The sequence below is a fragment of the Leptopilina heterotoma genome, unplaced genomic scaffold (assembly GCF_015476425.1).
Source record: "Leptopilina heterotoma isolate Lh14 unplaced genomic scaffold, ASM1547642v1 Lhet_58, whole genome shotgun sequence".
Lineage (NCBI taxonomy): Eukaryota > Metazoa > Arthropoda > Insecta > Hymenoptera > Figitidae > Leptopilina > Leptopilina heterotoma.
In genome coordinates this window covers 3,471,408-3,486,120 of record NW_025111131.1, presented here as the reverse complement: position 1 = coordinate 3,486,120, position 14,713 = coordinate 3,471,408, and the positions used below count along the sequence as shown (strand labels likewise).

At 30.6% G+C, this 14,713-nt stretch overlaps 2 protein-coding genes across 2 annotated transcripts in view; both read left to right on the top strand.

Moving 5' to 3' along the window:
* The window catches only part of LOC122508878 (G protein-coupled receptor kinase 1), a 73,250-nt gene that overhangs the window by 15,784 nt on the left and 42,753 nt on the right, over positions 1-14,713 (top strand). The window contains exons 2-3 of the mRNA XM_043622527.1: positions 5,502-5,578; positions 8,483-8,556. Coding sequence (XP_043478462.1) covers positions 5,502-5,578; positions 8,483-8,556 — 151 coding nt within the window. The remainder of the gene's footprint in view (positions 1-5,501; positions 5,579-8,482; positions 8,557-14,713) is intronic.
* On the top strand, positions 11,911-13,797 carry LOC122508879 (period circadian protein homolog 1-like). Its single transcript, XM_043622529.1, has 2 exons — positions 11,911-12,097; positions 12,790-13,797. Exons 1-2 carry the CDS (start codon positions 12,095-12,097, stop codon positions 13,552-13,554), a joined length of 768 nt encoding a protein of 255 aa, XP_043478464.1. The 5' UTR covers positions 11,911-12,094; the 3' UTR covers positions 13,555-13,797.

Here is a 14,713-nt window from a genome sequence, read left to right as displayed (position 1 = left end):
GTGAATTTGGGAAATGTTTTTTAATTCTTCGTTGACGATAGACAAATCTTCATTTAAAACTTTCAATTTTAATTCCAATTGGGCCAGTCTTTCTTTATGATGAGGACTTTTTTCACTTTTTAATAACTTTATATTTCTTGTCACTATTTTTTTTATCACTCGACAATTTTTCCTTCTTTTTCTTCACCGGTGAGATGAGGTTCTTGTGATACGCCTCTTGTTTTAAAATTTCGGCTTTCTTCATAGTCTTTGTTGGTGTTTTTACTCTAGTTTTATTTATTTTTCTCTCGAAAATATTTTCCAATTCTATGAGTGCAGTATTTGTGTAGCAAATGTATTTTACACCAGGTTTCATTATAGGCACAAGCATGAAGCCTCTTATTTTCTCATCAATAAAGTATTTTTGTAATCGAATATAATATAAAATGTTTGTGACAATTATTTTTATCTTCGATGTCTCCAAAATCCAATTTCTCCAAATTCATTCGATTCAATGTTTCATTTTCACATTCATTTAAAGAAAGAAGCTTGTCAATTAAGGTTTTAATTGTGTAACCTTGTTTTTCTTCCTTCTCCTTTTCGATTATATTAAATGTTTCATAGCTAGTTTCTTTTTCAGGTGTTATTTCCATTGGTGGATTATTACTCGGTTTATTTTCGGGTGTTGTCATCTTCTTATTATCTAGATAAAGGTCTCGACATTTATTATGTTTTTCAATTCTACTTTGTCTTTCAGCATTTTTTTTCTCCTTTTCTTTCTGTCCCATCTAATTCGTTGCTTCTTGTTTCTTGTTGCACGTTTTCTTTTTTTTTCTTTTTTATAATTTTTTTTAATAATTCATTTTTGAAAAATTTTGCAAGCCGACTTCTACAGTGTAGTGAGATTTGTCTTGAAATTTGTCTGAGCTCGATGTATTTGATTTTTAAAGGAATGACAAAATTTTTTTAACATATAATTCATGAAAAGTAAAATTTTTTTTGGTTTATATTTTGAAAGACGATAAAATTTTGAAAAGAATAAGACCTTACAGAAGTCATTTGGCCAAAATTTGTAGAAGATATTCTTAAAAATCGTCATTTTCAATGTTTTACAAAAATTTGAATAACTTCTAAAATAATGAACGCTTTTTAATAATCTTAGGCTTATTTTAAAGACCATTTTCTACAGAATAAGAATTACTTATAGGCATTAACCTGTCATTTTTAACTTGGAATAAGCATGACGTCAAAGTTGGACAAAAAAATTCAAAAAATTTGAAATAATATTATTAAAAGAAAAATAATTTTTGAAATTCAAACATATATTTTTATTAAATTTTCTTGAAAAATCTACACCATATCATGTTTTATATATGTTCTAGAATAGTTTTTAGTACAAAAAATTGATTTCAAATTTTTCCAATTTTTTTGTCTAATTTTGACGTCATGCTTATTCCAAGTTAAAAATGACAGGTTAATGCCTATAAGTAATTCTTATTCCGTAGAAAAAGACCTTTAAAATAAGCCTAAGATTATTAAAAAGCGTTCATTATTTTAGAAGTTATTTAAATTTTTGTAAAACATTGAAAATGACGATTTTTAGGAATATCTTCTACAAATTTTGGCCAAATGACTTCTGTAAGGTCTTATTCTTTTCAAAATTTTATCGTCTTTCAAAATATAAACCAAAAAAAATTTTAGTTTTCATGAATTTTATGTTAAAAAATTTTTGTCATTCCTTTAAAAATGGGTGGACTGACAATTGCGGACGGTACTGTATATGTATTTTTAACATTTATTTATTCATTTATTTTCGATGAGTACAGTTAAGAATGAATCAAAAGGACAATTTGAACTCTAAAATAATGCGCTTACTCACTGAATGATGATTCCCTGTTATTAATCCAAATTATAATAAGTGTGTAACTTCACTAAAATTTTAACTCTAAATTGAACTACTTTTTGTATTATTTAAAAACTACCGGGACACTTGTTCCCGGGCACAAAGCAGGTGGAGCCTCACTCGCGATCCCGAAACCACTAAAACCTCGGTTCACGAAAATTAAACGATTAATCCACGTATGTGCACGTAATCGACTCAATTAACCGATTAATTGTTTCGTATTCACAAAAATGATTAAAGTCTTATGGCATTCAGCCGGCTAGCACTTAGTATTACCCGTTACACAATTTAATAACAGTAAAGAGGAAAACTTATGTGCACATAACCAAGAGGTTGAACTTCGGTTTTCGCGGATCGAGATCGGTGAAAAGACTGAAGTACCCTTTTGCAAAGATTGAGATGATTGAGTTTCTGAGGACCAGGGCGTTCCCAAATGTTCCCTTACCATTTTTCTTTAACCAATTGGATTTTTGGGAGTTTTAGGAGGAAAGGGAAAAACGGTCATTTGTAAAGTTTAATTTTGGGTCTTGAACTTGAGACTGGGTGGTACGACAAGGGGCTGGGGTGCGGTACTCAGGCAGTCTTATTTCTTAGAAATTTCAGGGTTGCTATAATGGGGTTGAGTGTTATAAACCATTGGTTTATTCGGCAAAAGTATATTTTTTTCCTTTACAACATTGATTGTTGTCTTGCTGCAATTAGCTGTACCTTCCCAGATGATTTCCATATTGTCGAGCCCATCTTCACCAGATTAAGTTGTAAAAATTTATTATATTTTCGTGAGAAAATTTTAAGGAAACGGATTATAGAAATGTAAATTGTTTAGGGGTTAGAAAAATGTGTAAAAGATCTAAAAACCCGAGGTCCTAAGCTAAAAAAACATAAAATAAACTAAAAGTATTTATCATAAAGGAAGTAAAATTGGTATAATAAAAGAGAAAGTTCACTATTCTGTGATGTACTAAAATATATAAATTTAGGAAGGAAATAATAAAAATACTAAAAATAATCTAGAAATATATGCGAAAATAAAATCTACAGGAACGTTACATACTTATGACATGCAAGTAAATACCAGTGAAATTTATTGTTATAAACAATTACTTTTTGTTATGTTACAAACAATTTATTTATTAACAATTTTTATTTTTTTAACACAAAATTAATTATATTTTACGAACAATTATTATTACCAGTTACGATTTCCAGGAAGTATTTTTTACTCTTATTTATTAATGTAACATTGTTTAAACAAAGCTTAATTAACAATTGCTACGTTACTTTATTTTTAGTTGTTTAAGTCTCGTTTTTTGTATATTTCCATGTATATAAAGTAATTTCTTAACTTGTTGTCAAATTTCACATTTGTTAATAATTTGAATTGTTATTAACAATTGTTAAAAATATTAAGGAGAAATTTTTTTTAAAACATAGTGTGGGACCCGATCAGTGACCAACCATACAAATAAGAAAATAACTATTTGATTCATACTCTCTTAATTTGAATCAGTTAAAAATCGTGGTTTTAACTGACAATCAGTGACTGACTTTTTGCTTCTGAATCAGTTAAAAATAACTGTTTTTCAGTGAAAAAATAACTAATTTTCAGTAAATAATAACTGAAAAAATAGTTAAACTGGACTAATTGAATCAGTCAAAAAAAATTAACTGAAACTTCAGTTATTTTTAACTGAAAATCAGTTATTTTTAACTAATTGTCAGTAGAAATATTACTATTTGAATTAGTGACTGACTTTTTGCTTCTAAATCAGTTATTTTTAACTGATTAAAATTTAGAGAGTAAGAAAATAAAAAATAGAAAAACAGACAATGTTGAATTGAAGACTGATTTTAAAGTAAGATTTACTTTTTATTGTGTAATTAAAGTTAAGATTTGTACACTCAACGTGCATTCGAAATTATCCTCGCTGATTCTACTCTGTTTTTATGATATTCAAACTATGTCTTAAAAAATTTCTCCTTAATATTTTTAACAATTGTTAATAACAATTCAAATTATTAACAAATGTTAAATTTGACAACAAGTTAAGAAATTACTTTATATACATGGAAATATACAAAAAACGAGACTTAAACAACTAAAAATAAAGTAACGGTGCAATTGTTATTTAAGCTTTGTTTAAACAATGTTACATTAATAAATAAGAGTAAAAAATACTTCCTGGAAATCGTAACTGGTAATAATAATTGTTCATAAAATATAATTAATTTTGTGTTAAAAAAATAAAAATTGTTAATAAATAAATTGTTTGTAACATAACAAAAAGTAATTGTTTATAACAATAAATTTCACTGGTATTTACTTGCATGTCATAAGTATAGTAGATTATGCAAAAAGTCACTAAATTTACATAATATTAAAAAAAGGTTTTGTTAATTTATTTGTTTATAACAAAAGCAAAAATTGTTTAAACAAAATAGTTAATGTCTCAAAACATTTTTAGAACATCGCTATAATGTTTTTGGTAATTATTAATAATATAATAGGCTTTCATAAGCAACAATATTTGTTTAAAGAAAAAAAATTTCTCATTTTTTTATTTAACATTTAATAAACAATTAACCGAAAATTTGTTTTTTTAATAAAAAACGTACGTTTTATGCAAAATTTTATCAGCTTTAATTGAAAAAAAAATTTTGTCAATCGATTAAAAATTGTGGTCTAAAAATCAATTTGTCCAATAGCGTGTTTTTTGCCCCACTGGGATGGTGGTGGGAAAAAACTATTACTGAGAAGAAGAATATCTTTTAAATTACTCCTCCACTCTTCACAACAATCTCTATCAATACACTTTACAATATACAATGAAAAAACATAAAAATCAAATGGTTTTGAAAATTATAACAAAGAAGACTGATGCTGGTATCTTATACCTGGAGGAAATATTGGCTTTCTTGAACATCCGTATTGTACCATTCAGGCGATACAAGTTCTAGTACTGGAGTAATACACTGCCATACGCCTTTCGACACGGTTATTTGGACTTCGGCCTGGAGAATTGGTTGTAGTAAACATTCCATCTAAGTCGTACTTTTTTAAATGGTTTATAGATTGAGAAATTACTTTTTTATAGCGTGGATTTTCATCCGGCCCACTATCTGACATAATTACGACTACTGGTTTTATTTTGTCGCTATTGTTATGTTCACCTATGAAAACATATTTAATACTTCAATTAATATTGAAAATGTACTGAGAAAAATATTTTCTCACTTTAAAATTAAAGATAAGTTTTATAATTTAATTGAACACAATTTATAATATATTTTAATTAAATAAATATGTTTAAGAACTGTACATATAAATAGAAAAAAATGCATTTTTTTTGTTTTGAAGCAATTCTGTTATTTTTTTAAGTAATTGTTTAGATGCTTTGCACTTTCCATTCTTTTTGATACTTCGATAATTAATCGGTTAAAAATGATGTTAATACCCTGAAAAAAATGTTTCCCGGAGTTAACTCTCTTGATATCCAAATTGAATAATACTTTACTAACAATTCTGTACCATTTGTCATTGTATAAAAAAATTTTCCTTTTGTGGCTTTTTAAAAATTCAATGAATATAACTTTATTATGAATGATTTGTTTGTTTCAGTGTTCGAAGCGCAACGCACAAACATTTGGAAAAGAAGAATGAAGTGAATTTCGACAAAATCTTTAATCAAATGTTAGGTAAACAATTAAATTTGAATATTAAGCTAAATTTCTTAAAAGATAATAATATAAGGATGATTTGCACGTAACTGTCTAATTTAGTAACGTCGTAAAATCACATTTCACATTGAAAAATTATTCCCAATAGGCTGTTCCGTTACGTCAATATTTAAGTTAAATTCGACTTCAGCAAAATTTAATTAGAATTAAATTTTAATGGAACGGACAATTGGGAGATATTTTTAATCATTTTTACTATATATCATAATTCAAAATTTCATATTCTTCTTTCTACAATTAAATTGGTCATAATCATAAAATATTCTTTTACCATCTCCTGTTATCATTTATTTTAACTATTTATTGTGGTTTTATATTCGGAAAACCTGATTTAAAATCTTAATTAAATATAAAAACTAGAGCTGAGAGTAGGCGTACGAAGCGCACAGGGGTACGGTCGGGCCGTGCACCCCAAAATTAAAAAATTAATTTCTCACGAATAGGTATCAAAAAACACCTCTCTGCAATTTTTAGAGATCTTTATGGATATTATAAGCATTCATTTAATTCATTTAATTAATTTTCATTTAATGAATTATTTATCTTCAATAATTTCAATAATTAATAATAATAATAATTTAAATTAATAATAATTCAATAATTTCCTTACAGTTTATATATTAAACTCTTTTTTCTAAATATTATAGATTTCGAAATAAAATTGCTGAAAAAATAACTTAAAAATTTAAACAACAATGTCTTACAAAATAATTGATATTTTGCAAAACTATTTTCACACCTTATAAATGACCCCGAAGACAAGAAAATGTCAAAATATAAAGAAAATCTGAGATTTAAAGCTTGCCCCTGCTCATGGAACGTCCCAACTGATAAAAAATATTTAAAAATAACTTTTTTAGCAGTTAAATTGATTATAAAAAAATGATATGTTTGTGGAAATCAGAGTTAACTTGCAATGTAAATAAATTCTGCTTTCATCCTTTTACATACTTAAAAATTACTTAAGGTATTAATAACTGCAATAAGCCTACAAAATTTTAGGAAAATTTTGTCATGTATTTGAGGAAGCAAAAGTCAGATATCAATTTTGGATTAAAAATGTAGAGGGCGTTTGGACTATAATTACTTTTAGTAGATGGGTAAGAATTTCTGAAGAATTCCTCAATTTTCTTTAGGGTAAGGAACTTGAAAGATACCTAGTGTTTTTGATATTCCATGACGGTACTAAGAAAACCCTTAAATGATTTTTCAAAATTTTAATTTTTTTAAAAGTTATAAACAATTAAAGTTTTTTGTACCGTTTTTGAAAAAATGTAATTTGTTTACTAATTAATTAATTCATTTAATTTTAATTAATTTTAAATAATTTTAATTAATTTAATTTTTAAAACACAATTCAACTTTACTAAGTATAAAAGTTTATAACTAACATTTGGTTTAAGCTTAAAGCAAGCTTAACAAGCTAACATCAACTTAAAAACAAATGGTAGTTATAGACTTTTTTATTTTCAAGGCAGAATCAAGTGGCTGGATCGAAGAAGGGCACTAATTAATTAATTCATGATTCTATAAAAAATTGACAAAATCGACCGAGAACATTGTTTATTTATAAAATTAATAATATAAAATATAATTTGTTTAAACAAATTACACTTTTTATTTACATACTGTATATTTATAGAAAGTACGCTTCCTACACGGAAAAAAAAAGTTGAAGAATCTCTCGTCAACTAGTATATCACTTTTGGATGGGACACAAAATTTCAAAATTTTCATTCACTTTTGATTAGAAATGGCGAACGTCAACGAAAAACTGAAACAAAAGTTAATGAATTTTTGATGAACTGTGTTAAGGATGAGTAGTTCGTCAAAAGTAGAGGTACAAGTTGACGAAAAAATCGTGAACTCGCGTGTGTCAGTAGTATGCGCAGTTCGTAATGCGCATCAAATATGGCTGATCAAGCATTCATCATTCAGTCGGTGTCATCGGTGTTTACATTCGGGTAAATTCTTTGATGAAAGTTATTATTTAGAATCAGTGTTTTTTATTACTTAGTGAATATTTTTGTTTGCTAATTTCCTTTGTGAAACAAATAATTCATAAAATGAATTAAAAGTTACGATCAGGGACTTTTTCTACTTTCCACGGCCCTGAGTTTTCCAGCAGACAAAGCTAATCGTTTCGTTTGTCGAAGGACAGTGTATCTAGATTTAGCCGTGGCGGTTAGTTGTTAGGAATATTATGTTATAGGGTATAGGTACTAGGTTCGAATCCCGTGAAGCGAATTACGAATTTTAATGGCGATAAAATTGTGTATTCTGTGTAGTTGGGTGCGTATAGGCGTCAAGTTATCAAATTAAGTGAAATACTATAAAAAAGTAGTGTCTGGAAATTATTTTTTCTTGTTTTTAGCATTTTTTAAAAGTTCACGAATTTTTCGTTAACTTTGGCGAAAAGTTCGGAAACAGTACTATGTATCTAGTGAAGGAGTTGATGAAATTTTGACGAACTGTGTTTGTTGATTTTCAAGAATTTTGTGTCCCATCCAAAAGTGATATACTAGTTGACGAGAGATTCTTCAACTTTTTTTTTCCGTGTAAGCTTTCTGCAAATACAAATTTTATTAAAATCGGCTAAGACAATTTAAAGATATTGAATTTTTTTAAAAAAGGTGCAAAAAAATTTAATTGTTTATAACTTTTAAAAAAATGAAAATTTTGAAAAATTGTTTAAGGGTTTTCTTAATGCCGTCATGGACTATCAAAAACACTAGTTATTATTTATGTCCCTTACGCTAAAGAAAATTTGGGGATACTTCTGGAATTCTTACCCTAGGGTTATAATTTATTATTTATTGCTGATTACTAATATTTCGCATTTATAGATTTTTTATTTTACAGGTTATCTTTTATTCAAAGAATTTTGCGAGACAGCCGCAGAGGAACCAATTCCACAACTTAGGTTTTATGAACAGGTGAGTTGAAATAATGAATTCCTTATGTAGCACAGAACTCCGGAACTTATTTCAATCCTAAATTTGTTTAACTTCGAAAATTTCTGTAGCAAATTGTTCCGGGTGTCTCATTGAACATTTACTAAAAACAAATTCAAAAAACATCGGATTCTTTTTTAATTTCCATTATCGAAAGCCTGACTTTTTTCCTACAAAAATATGTAAAACCGAAAATGGGATTAAAAGAATTGTTTTTCTAGAAGTTTTTTCATGCGCGGGAGTACAGATGAATGAAAATTTTCATTTCTTGATTAAGTTAAAAATAACTTTATTTTTAGATTGGAGTTTTTGATAGATAATCTAGCTTTATATTATATTTTCATTATCAAGTTTCTTTGAGAAACTTACACGGAAAAAAATTAATCTCTAAACTTGAAATACTATTAATTTGAAGTCCAGTGAAATATAAGTGTATCTAAATTAAACATTATAGTCACAATTACTGTGATAAGTTGTGTTTGATTCTGTCAAACTTTATACCAGAAAACGCCATAAATTCACATCTCTGATTTAGAGATTTGTTAATTTCACAACTTTTTTTATATGAATTAGGTACATTGTGTTTTAAGTTAATCAGTGACAAAAAAGATTTAAACCATTTTAATTAATTAGGTATTAATTTTATTTTCAAATATCAAAATAAAAGCGAAGGTCTGTGAAGGAAGGTCTGTGAAATTTTAAGGTTACAATTGTCGCCCGACAAAATACGGCACTGACTGATTTAAATGACGTGAAATAGGTAAATAAACATTTTTCAACCACTTTTTCTCTAAACACAGACACTTTTTACAAAATAGGCCAACATACAATGGGTAAGAATCTTCTTAATAACCTAAATTCAAAAGATTGTTTAAATTCATGCAGAAACGCGGTTGTCAAGCGGTTGTAAAATGTAAAATTGGAAATGATTGGAAAGTAATGTAATGACAGACAACAAGAAGCGGATTACTGTGCCAGTCGCCAGAAGAGGGCAGAAGCATGCAGAGAGCACAATGGTCCAGCTGTTATATTCTTAGCATTACATCACTTTCCAATTTTACATTTTACAACCGCGTTTCTGCATGAATTTAAACCATCTTTTGAATTTAGGTAATTAAGAAGATTCCTACTCGTTGTATGTTGGCCTATTTTGTAAAAAGTGTCTGTGTTTAGAGAAAAAGTGGTTGAAAAATGTTTATTTACCTATTTCACGTCATTTAAATCAGTCAGTGTCGTATTTTGTCGGGCGATAATTGTAACCTACAAATTTTACAGACCTTCCAACGCCGTTAAAACAAAAAAATGAAATAAAAATATAAAATTCGTATTGTGTTTTAAAAATATCCAACTACTTTTTTATACTTGTCAATGTATAGTTCATACAGGGAAAACAATATAAATATTTTGTGAATAATTCTCACTCTAAATGTGATAAATTATAAATTCTTATTACATCGAGTTATTACAAAAATAAGAATTATATAAATATACGACTAAAATTTTTAATATTGTTTATTCAAATAATATATTAGATTTGAATTTATTCAAGTAAGTTGATAGTTTAGAACATATGTTCCATATGTCATAAAATTTGAGATTCCTAATATCATTTTTAGGCATAAGAAATACGTGTTCTTCACAATACTAATATTCGGATTAGATATAATACCAAATTTCAGTTTTAGTGATCTGCTTACATCTTACGTCCGATTCCAGTGATAGTTTATGCCTAAATCTCAGATTTAATCTCTAATTTAGAGATTAATTTTTTTCCGTGTAATTTACATTCCTTAGCAGCTGGATACGTAACAATATTGTTTAGAATAACAAGTTTCGATTTTTCTTTATGGGTCAAAATAAGTGAAACCGGCCACTTGAAAAATTTTTGTCCCCGAATTTAAAGTTATCTATGGTTTTTGATAGATATATGAGTAAACTTTTACCCGCTAAAATATTTTGCAAAAATTTTATTTATTTTGAAAGTTATCAGGTGTTAAACTTTTAGGTTAGTTTTTATTCTTTTCATTTGATACCGTCACTGGTGGAAGTAACAAGGGCGCATAAGAATAGAGAAACACAGAATTTTCGTAAAGAAAATCGGGTGCTTCTTATTCTAACATGCAGCCCTGTCTTTGGCCGAGCCATTGGCCACGCGCTTTCCTTGCATTTTCCTCCATTTTTTCCTCACGCGCCTCCCTTTCACTTTCGTCCCTTTCACTACGTTCGTCGCTTTCCCTCATTCGCTGGCGGGCTGCCAAGCGTACGGCCCAATTTCTTCCTTCCCCGCGCCGCCTACGCTTTCCCGTCTACCACTCACTTGCTTTCCACTACCACCGGCGCGTCAGGCCCTTTGCTTCGCCTGCCACTTTCTCTCAGTTCCTAATACCCTGGTGTTTTTCCGCGCCTATTTTCAATTTATTTTTTATAAATTATGGATGTTCGCGAGTCACACTATACGTTATATTTTTATATATTAAATCAGGAACATATATAGATATAGGAGGAATCTAATATTTTAATAGTTTAAGTTATTCAACATACGTGGTATTATATATTCTTACGAGGGTATAATAATTACTACGTAAGTATAAGAATAATTTTAACCTATTTTATAAATATTAAATTATCACTTTAGTATTAAGAACTTCGTTTTGTTATTATTTTTAATTGTTAATTAAGTTTTAGAATTAATTAGAATAGGGATGTGTGAGAATCTTTGAAGATAGAGGGAAACTCGCGAGGAGACGCGCGACTTTACCTCTGGCTCAAGCGAAACGCGTGAACCGTACGCGCATTTCGCGGAGTCAAAGATAAGAAGCGCAAGCGCAAACTGACCCTCTCTCTTAAGAAATTTCTCCCACTTTACGTTTTGGAAAAGTCGCGGATGATAAAAGCTGATGCACTGGACCAAAACGTCAGTTCTATCCTGAGCTCACCTAGAGGTTGGTCTTCCTCCTCCGCTCAACTTAACCACTACATTCTGAAATTGTACTTAGAATAAATTGCGAGTTTCGGACTTAGAATAAATCGACGAGTTTATACTTATAAAATTTTCAAGAAAAATTGAACTTAGAAAAATTTCGAAGAAAATTGGACTTAGAAAATTTTCAAAGAAATTTGGACTTAGAAAATTTTCGAAGAAAATTGGACTTAGAAAATTTTCAAAGAAATTTGGACTTAGAAAATTTTCGAAGAAAATTGGACTTAGAAAATTTTCAAAGAAATTTGGACTTAGAAAATTTTCGAGGAAAATTGGACTTAGAAAATTTTCAAAGAAATTTGGACTTAGAAACTTTTCGAAGAAATTTGGACTTAGAAAATTTTCCAGGAAAATTGAACTTAGAAAATTTTTCGAAGAGATTGAACTTAGAAAATTTTCAAAGAAATTTTAAACTTAGAGAATTTTTGCGGATCTCCACCCTTAGGGAGTTACCGTAGTGAACCGACCATTGTATCACCATTCGTTTAATAAATCGAAACGAACACAAGCTGTTGTCATCTTTATTCATAATACCTTCCAATGGTGAGTACATACTTCTCTCAATAAGTTCATTACTTCTACCGCCTCCCGAGTTGGTTTCCTCTCGGTCACGTTACACTTACACGGAGTCAAGCTGGTTTCCTCTTGACGTCCCTCACACTCTTGAATTGAGCTGGTTTCCTCTCAAGAAGAGTAACATTAAAATCGAGTTGGTTACCTCTCGATTATAACACACCGAGTTGGTTTCCTCTCGGTCACGTCACACTTACGCGGTGTCAAGCTGGTTTCCTCTTGACATCCACATTCTAAATTTGAGTTGGTTTCCTCTCAAATTGAGTACATTAAAATCGAGTTGGTTTCCTCTCGATTATAACACACCGAGTTGGTTTCCTCTCGGTCGCGTCACACTTACGCGGTGTCAAGCTGGTTTCCTCTTGACATCCACATTCTAAATTTGAGTTGGTTTCCTCTCAAATTGAGTAACAGCTATAATCGAGCTGGTTTCCTCTCGATTATTACCTACACTGTCCGAGTTGGTTTCCTCTCGGACCCATCTCACACATTTTTTGGATCAAGTTGGTTCCCTCTTGACGTTAGACTAAAACCCATATTCGAGTTGGTTTCCTCTCGATATGAGTAACCGCTAACATCGAGTTGGTTTCCTCTCGATGTCATCTCCACTCACTGAGTCTGGTTCTTAAGCAACCACACTCATCCGTTTTTTTTTGTCCCAGGGTAAGAAGCGGTCCTTACGACGAGTGGCCCAAGACTGGGCTGAACGAGGTTTGCAGTTCGACGAGTGCCCTTCCGCGCCAATCGAGGAAGTGCAGCTACAAGTAGGAGACGAGTGGCTTTACCGACAATATTGTCTCAGACGAAATAGGCCTGCCCCTTGGGACGCACCACCTCTCCCGTTGCCACTGCCACGTTTCGGTATCGCAACCGTCAACGTCACCGTCCGTCGAGGTGAGCCTGAAGCTGTCTACGCTCCTATCGCCGCTGCCGCCGCCCCAGCTCCAGTAGTTGAAGTTCCGGAAGTAAGAGAACCAGCACGACTTCCTCGTCCCGAAGTTTCGAACTTCGCTTCACGGGAGAACTGGTACTATTTCGACTACGTGTCCTCAAACCGACCCAAGCCACGGGCCGTAGTCAGGCCTACCATCAGCCAACCGCCACAGCCGTCGCTGGTCCCGACGAAGGAGTCAGCTGTCGCACCGGAAGACGTTAAAGTCCACGAGGGCGAAGGATCGTTCAGTCCCATTGTAGACAGTCCACCTCGATCACCTCCAACCCCAGAGGTACGTCTGCAAGAGAAGAGCCCACCTGAAGCTGAATTGGTAATTGAGGAGGACGTCTTGAATCTCGAAACGTCACCCCTCAGCGGCGGTCCTTACTCCCCTGAAGGAACGCCTGAGGCCACGCGACTGCGACCTACATTTTCTAAGTTGCCGTTAGCGAAACGACGAAAAATTGTCTGCGATTTATTAACTTTATTTTAACATTCACACACTCACACTTATCACCCAAAGATCACACAACAGTATTTGACAGACCACTTGTATTATTAGTACGTAAGAAAGTATGAATAAATTATACATTGTCTTCCTCTAATTCACTGTGTTGTCAATGTCTTAACGTGGAACGTGGTTGGTTTCCTCCTCGTTCTAATATCCCAACCCACATTACAATTTTACTTCACTTTTCCGAGGTTGCGAGTCTCTCTCTCTCGCGCTCCTCGTTTTCTCGTATAGATAGTTAGTTGTCTGTTGGTCCAGTCACTTCCACCACAAGTGACCGGTATCACATTATTACTCCGAAACGAATGAAGATAATTTCAATTTTTTTTAAATTAAAGCTAAAAGTCTGTAGTTTAAAGTGCAACTGAAAAAATTGCTGTATAATAAAAATTTCTAATTGTTATTAACAATTATTTTAAACAATTGCGATTTAAAGTATGTTCTCAATGTCGGAAAAAAATCAAACTATACTCATGTGATGCGCAAAACTCTAACGAGTAAATTAAAAAAAAAAAGTGAGTAACCTCTAAAATTACAGAAGTTATGCATATTTTTCTGACGACGCGCGGGAATTAACTGATTCGCAAACTCTCGAGCGCGCGGGAATACGCCCGCTCCCGCCGCACTGCTCACACTTGTGTTTTCAAACAATTTATGTTTACAGAGAAGGAAAATTAATTAAAATATTATTTTCTTACTGAATAATTTATTAATATTTTTACTTTTGGAGTAATTATATACATAAAAACCATTTTGTATGTACTCATAAACTGCTTTGCAGTTTTTATGCTTTGATAAAAAACTTTTTTCGTGGGTCTGATATTCTTGAATCGTACAAAAATCGAAATTGATATTGTTTGTGTAGAATTTCATCAAAAAATTTTTTAAATAATTGGATTTCTAAATAAGATAATTGAATCATTTGTCACTTCTCCAAAATTCAATTTTTATTAGTGTTTTAACTGAAATTTCGTCTATAAATTCGCTATTTTTAATAATTTATTATTTCTTAAAATTGTATTCTCATAAAGAATTTTATTAACAAATTTTTAAATAATTGAATTCTTTGAACGAGTTTTAATAAAATGTTTAAGAATAATTACATTTTTCGAGGAATTCGATTATAATTGTACACGAAGAA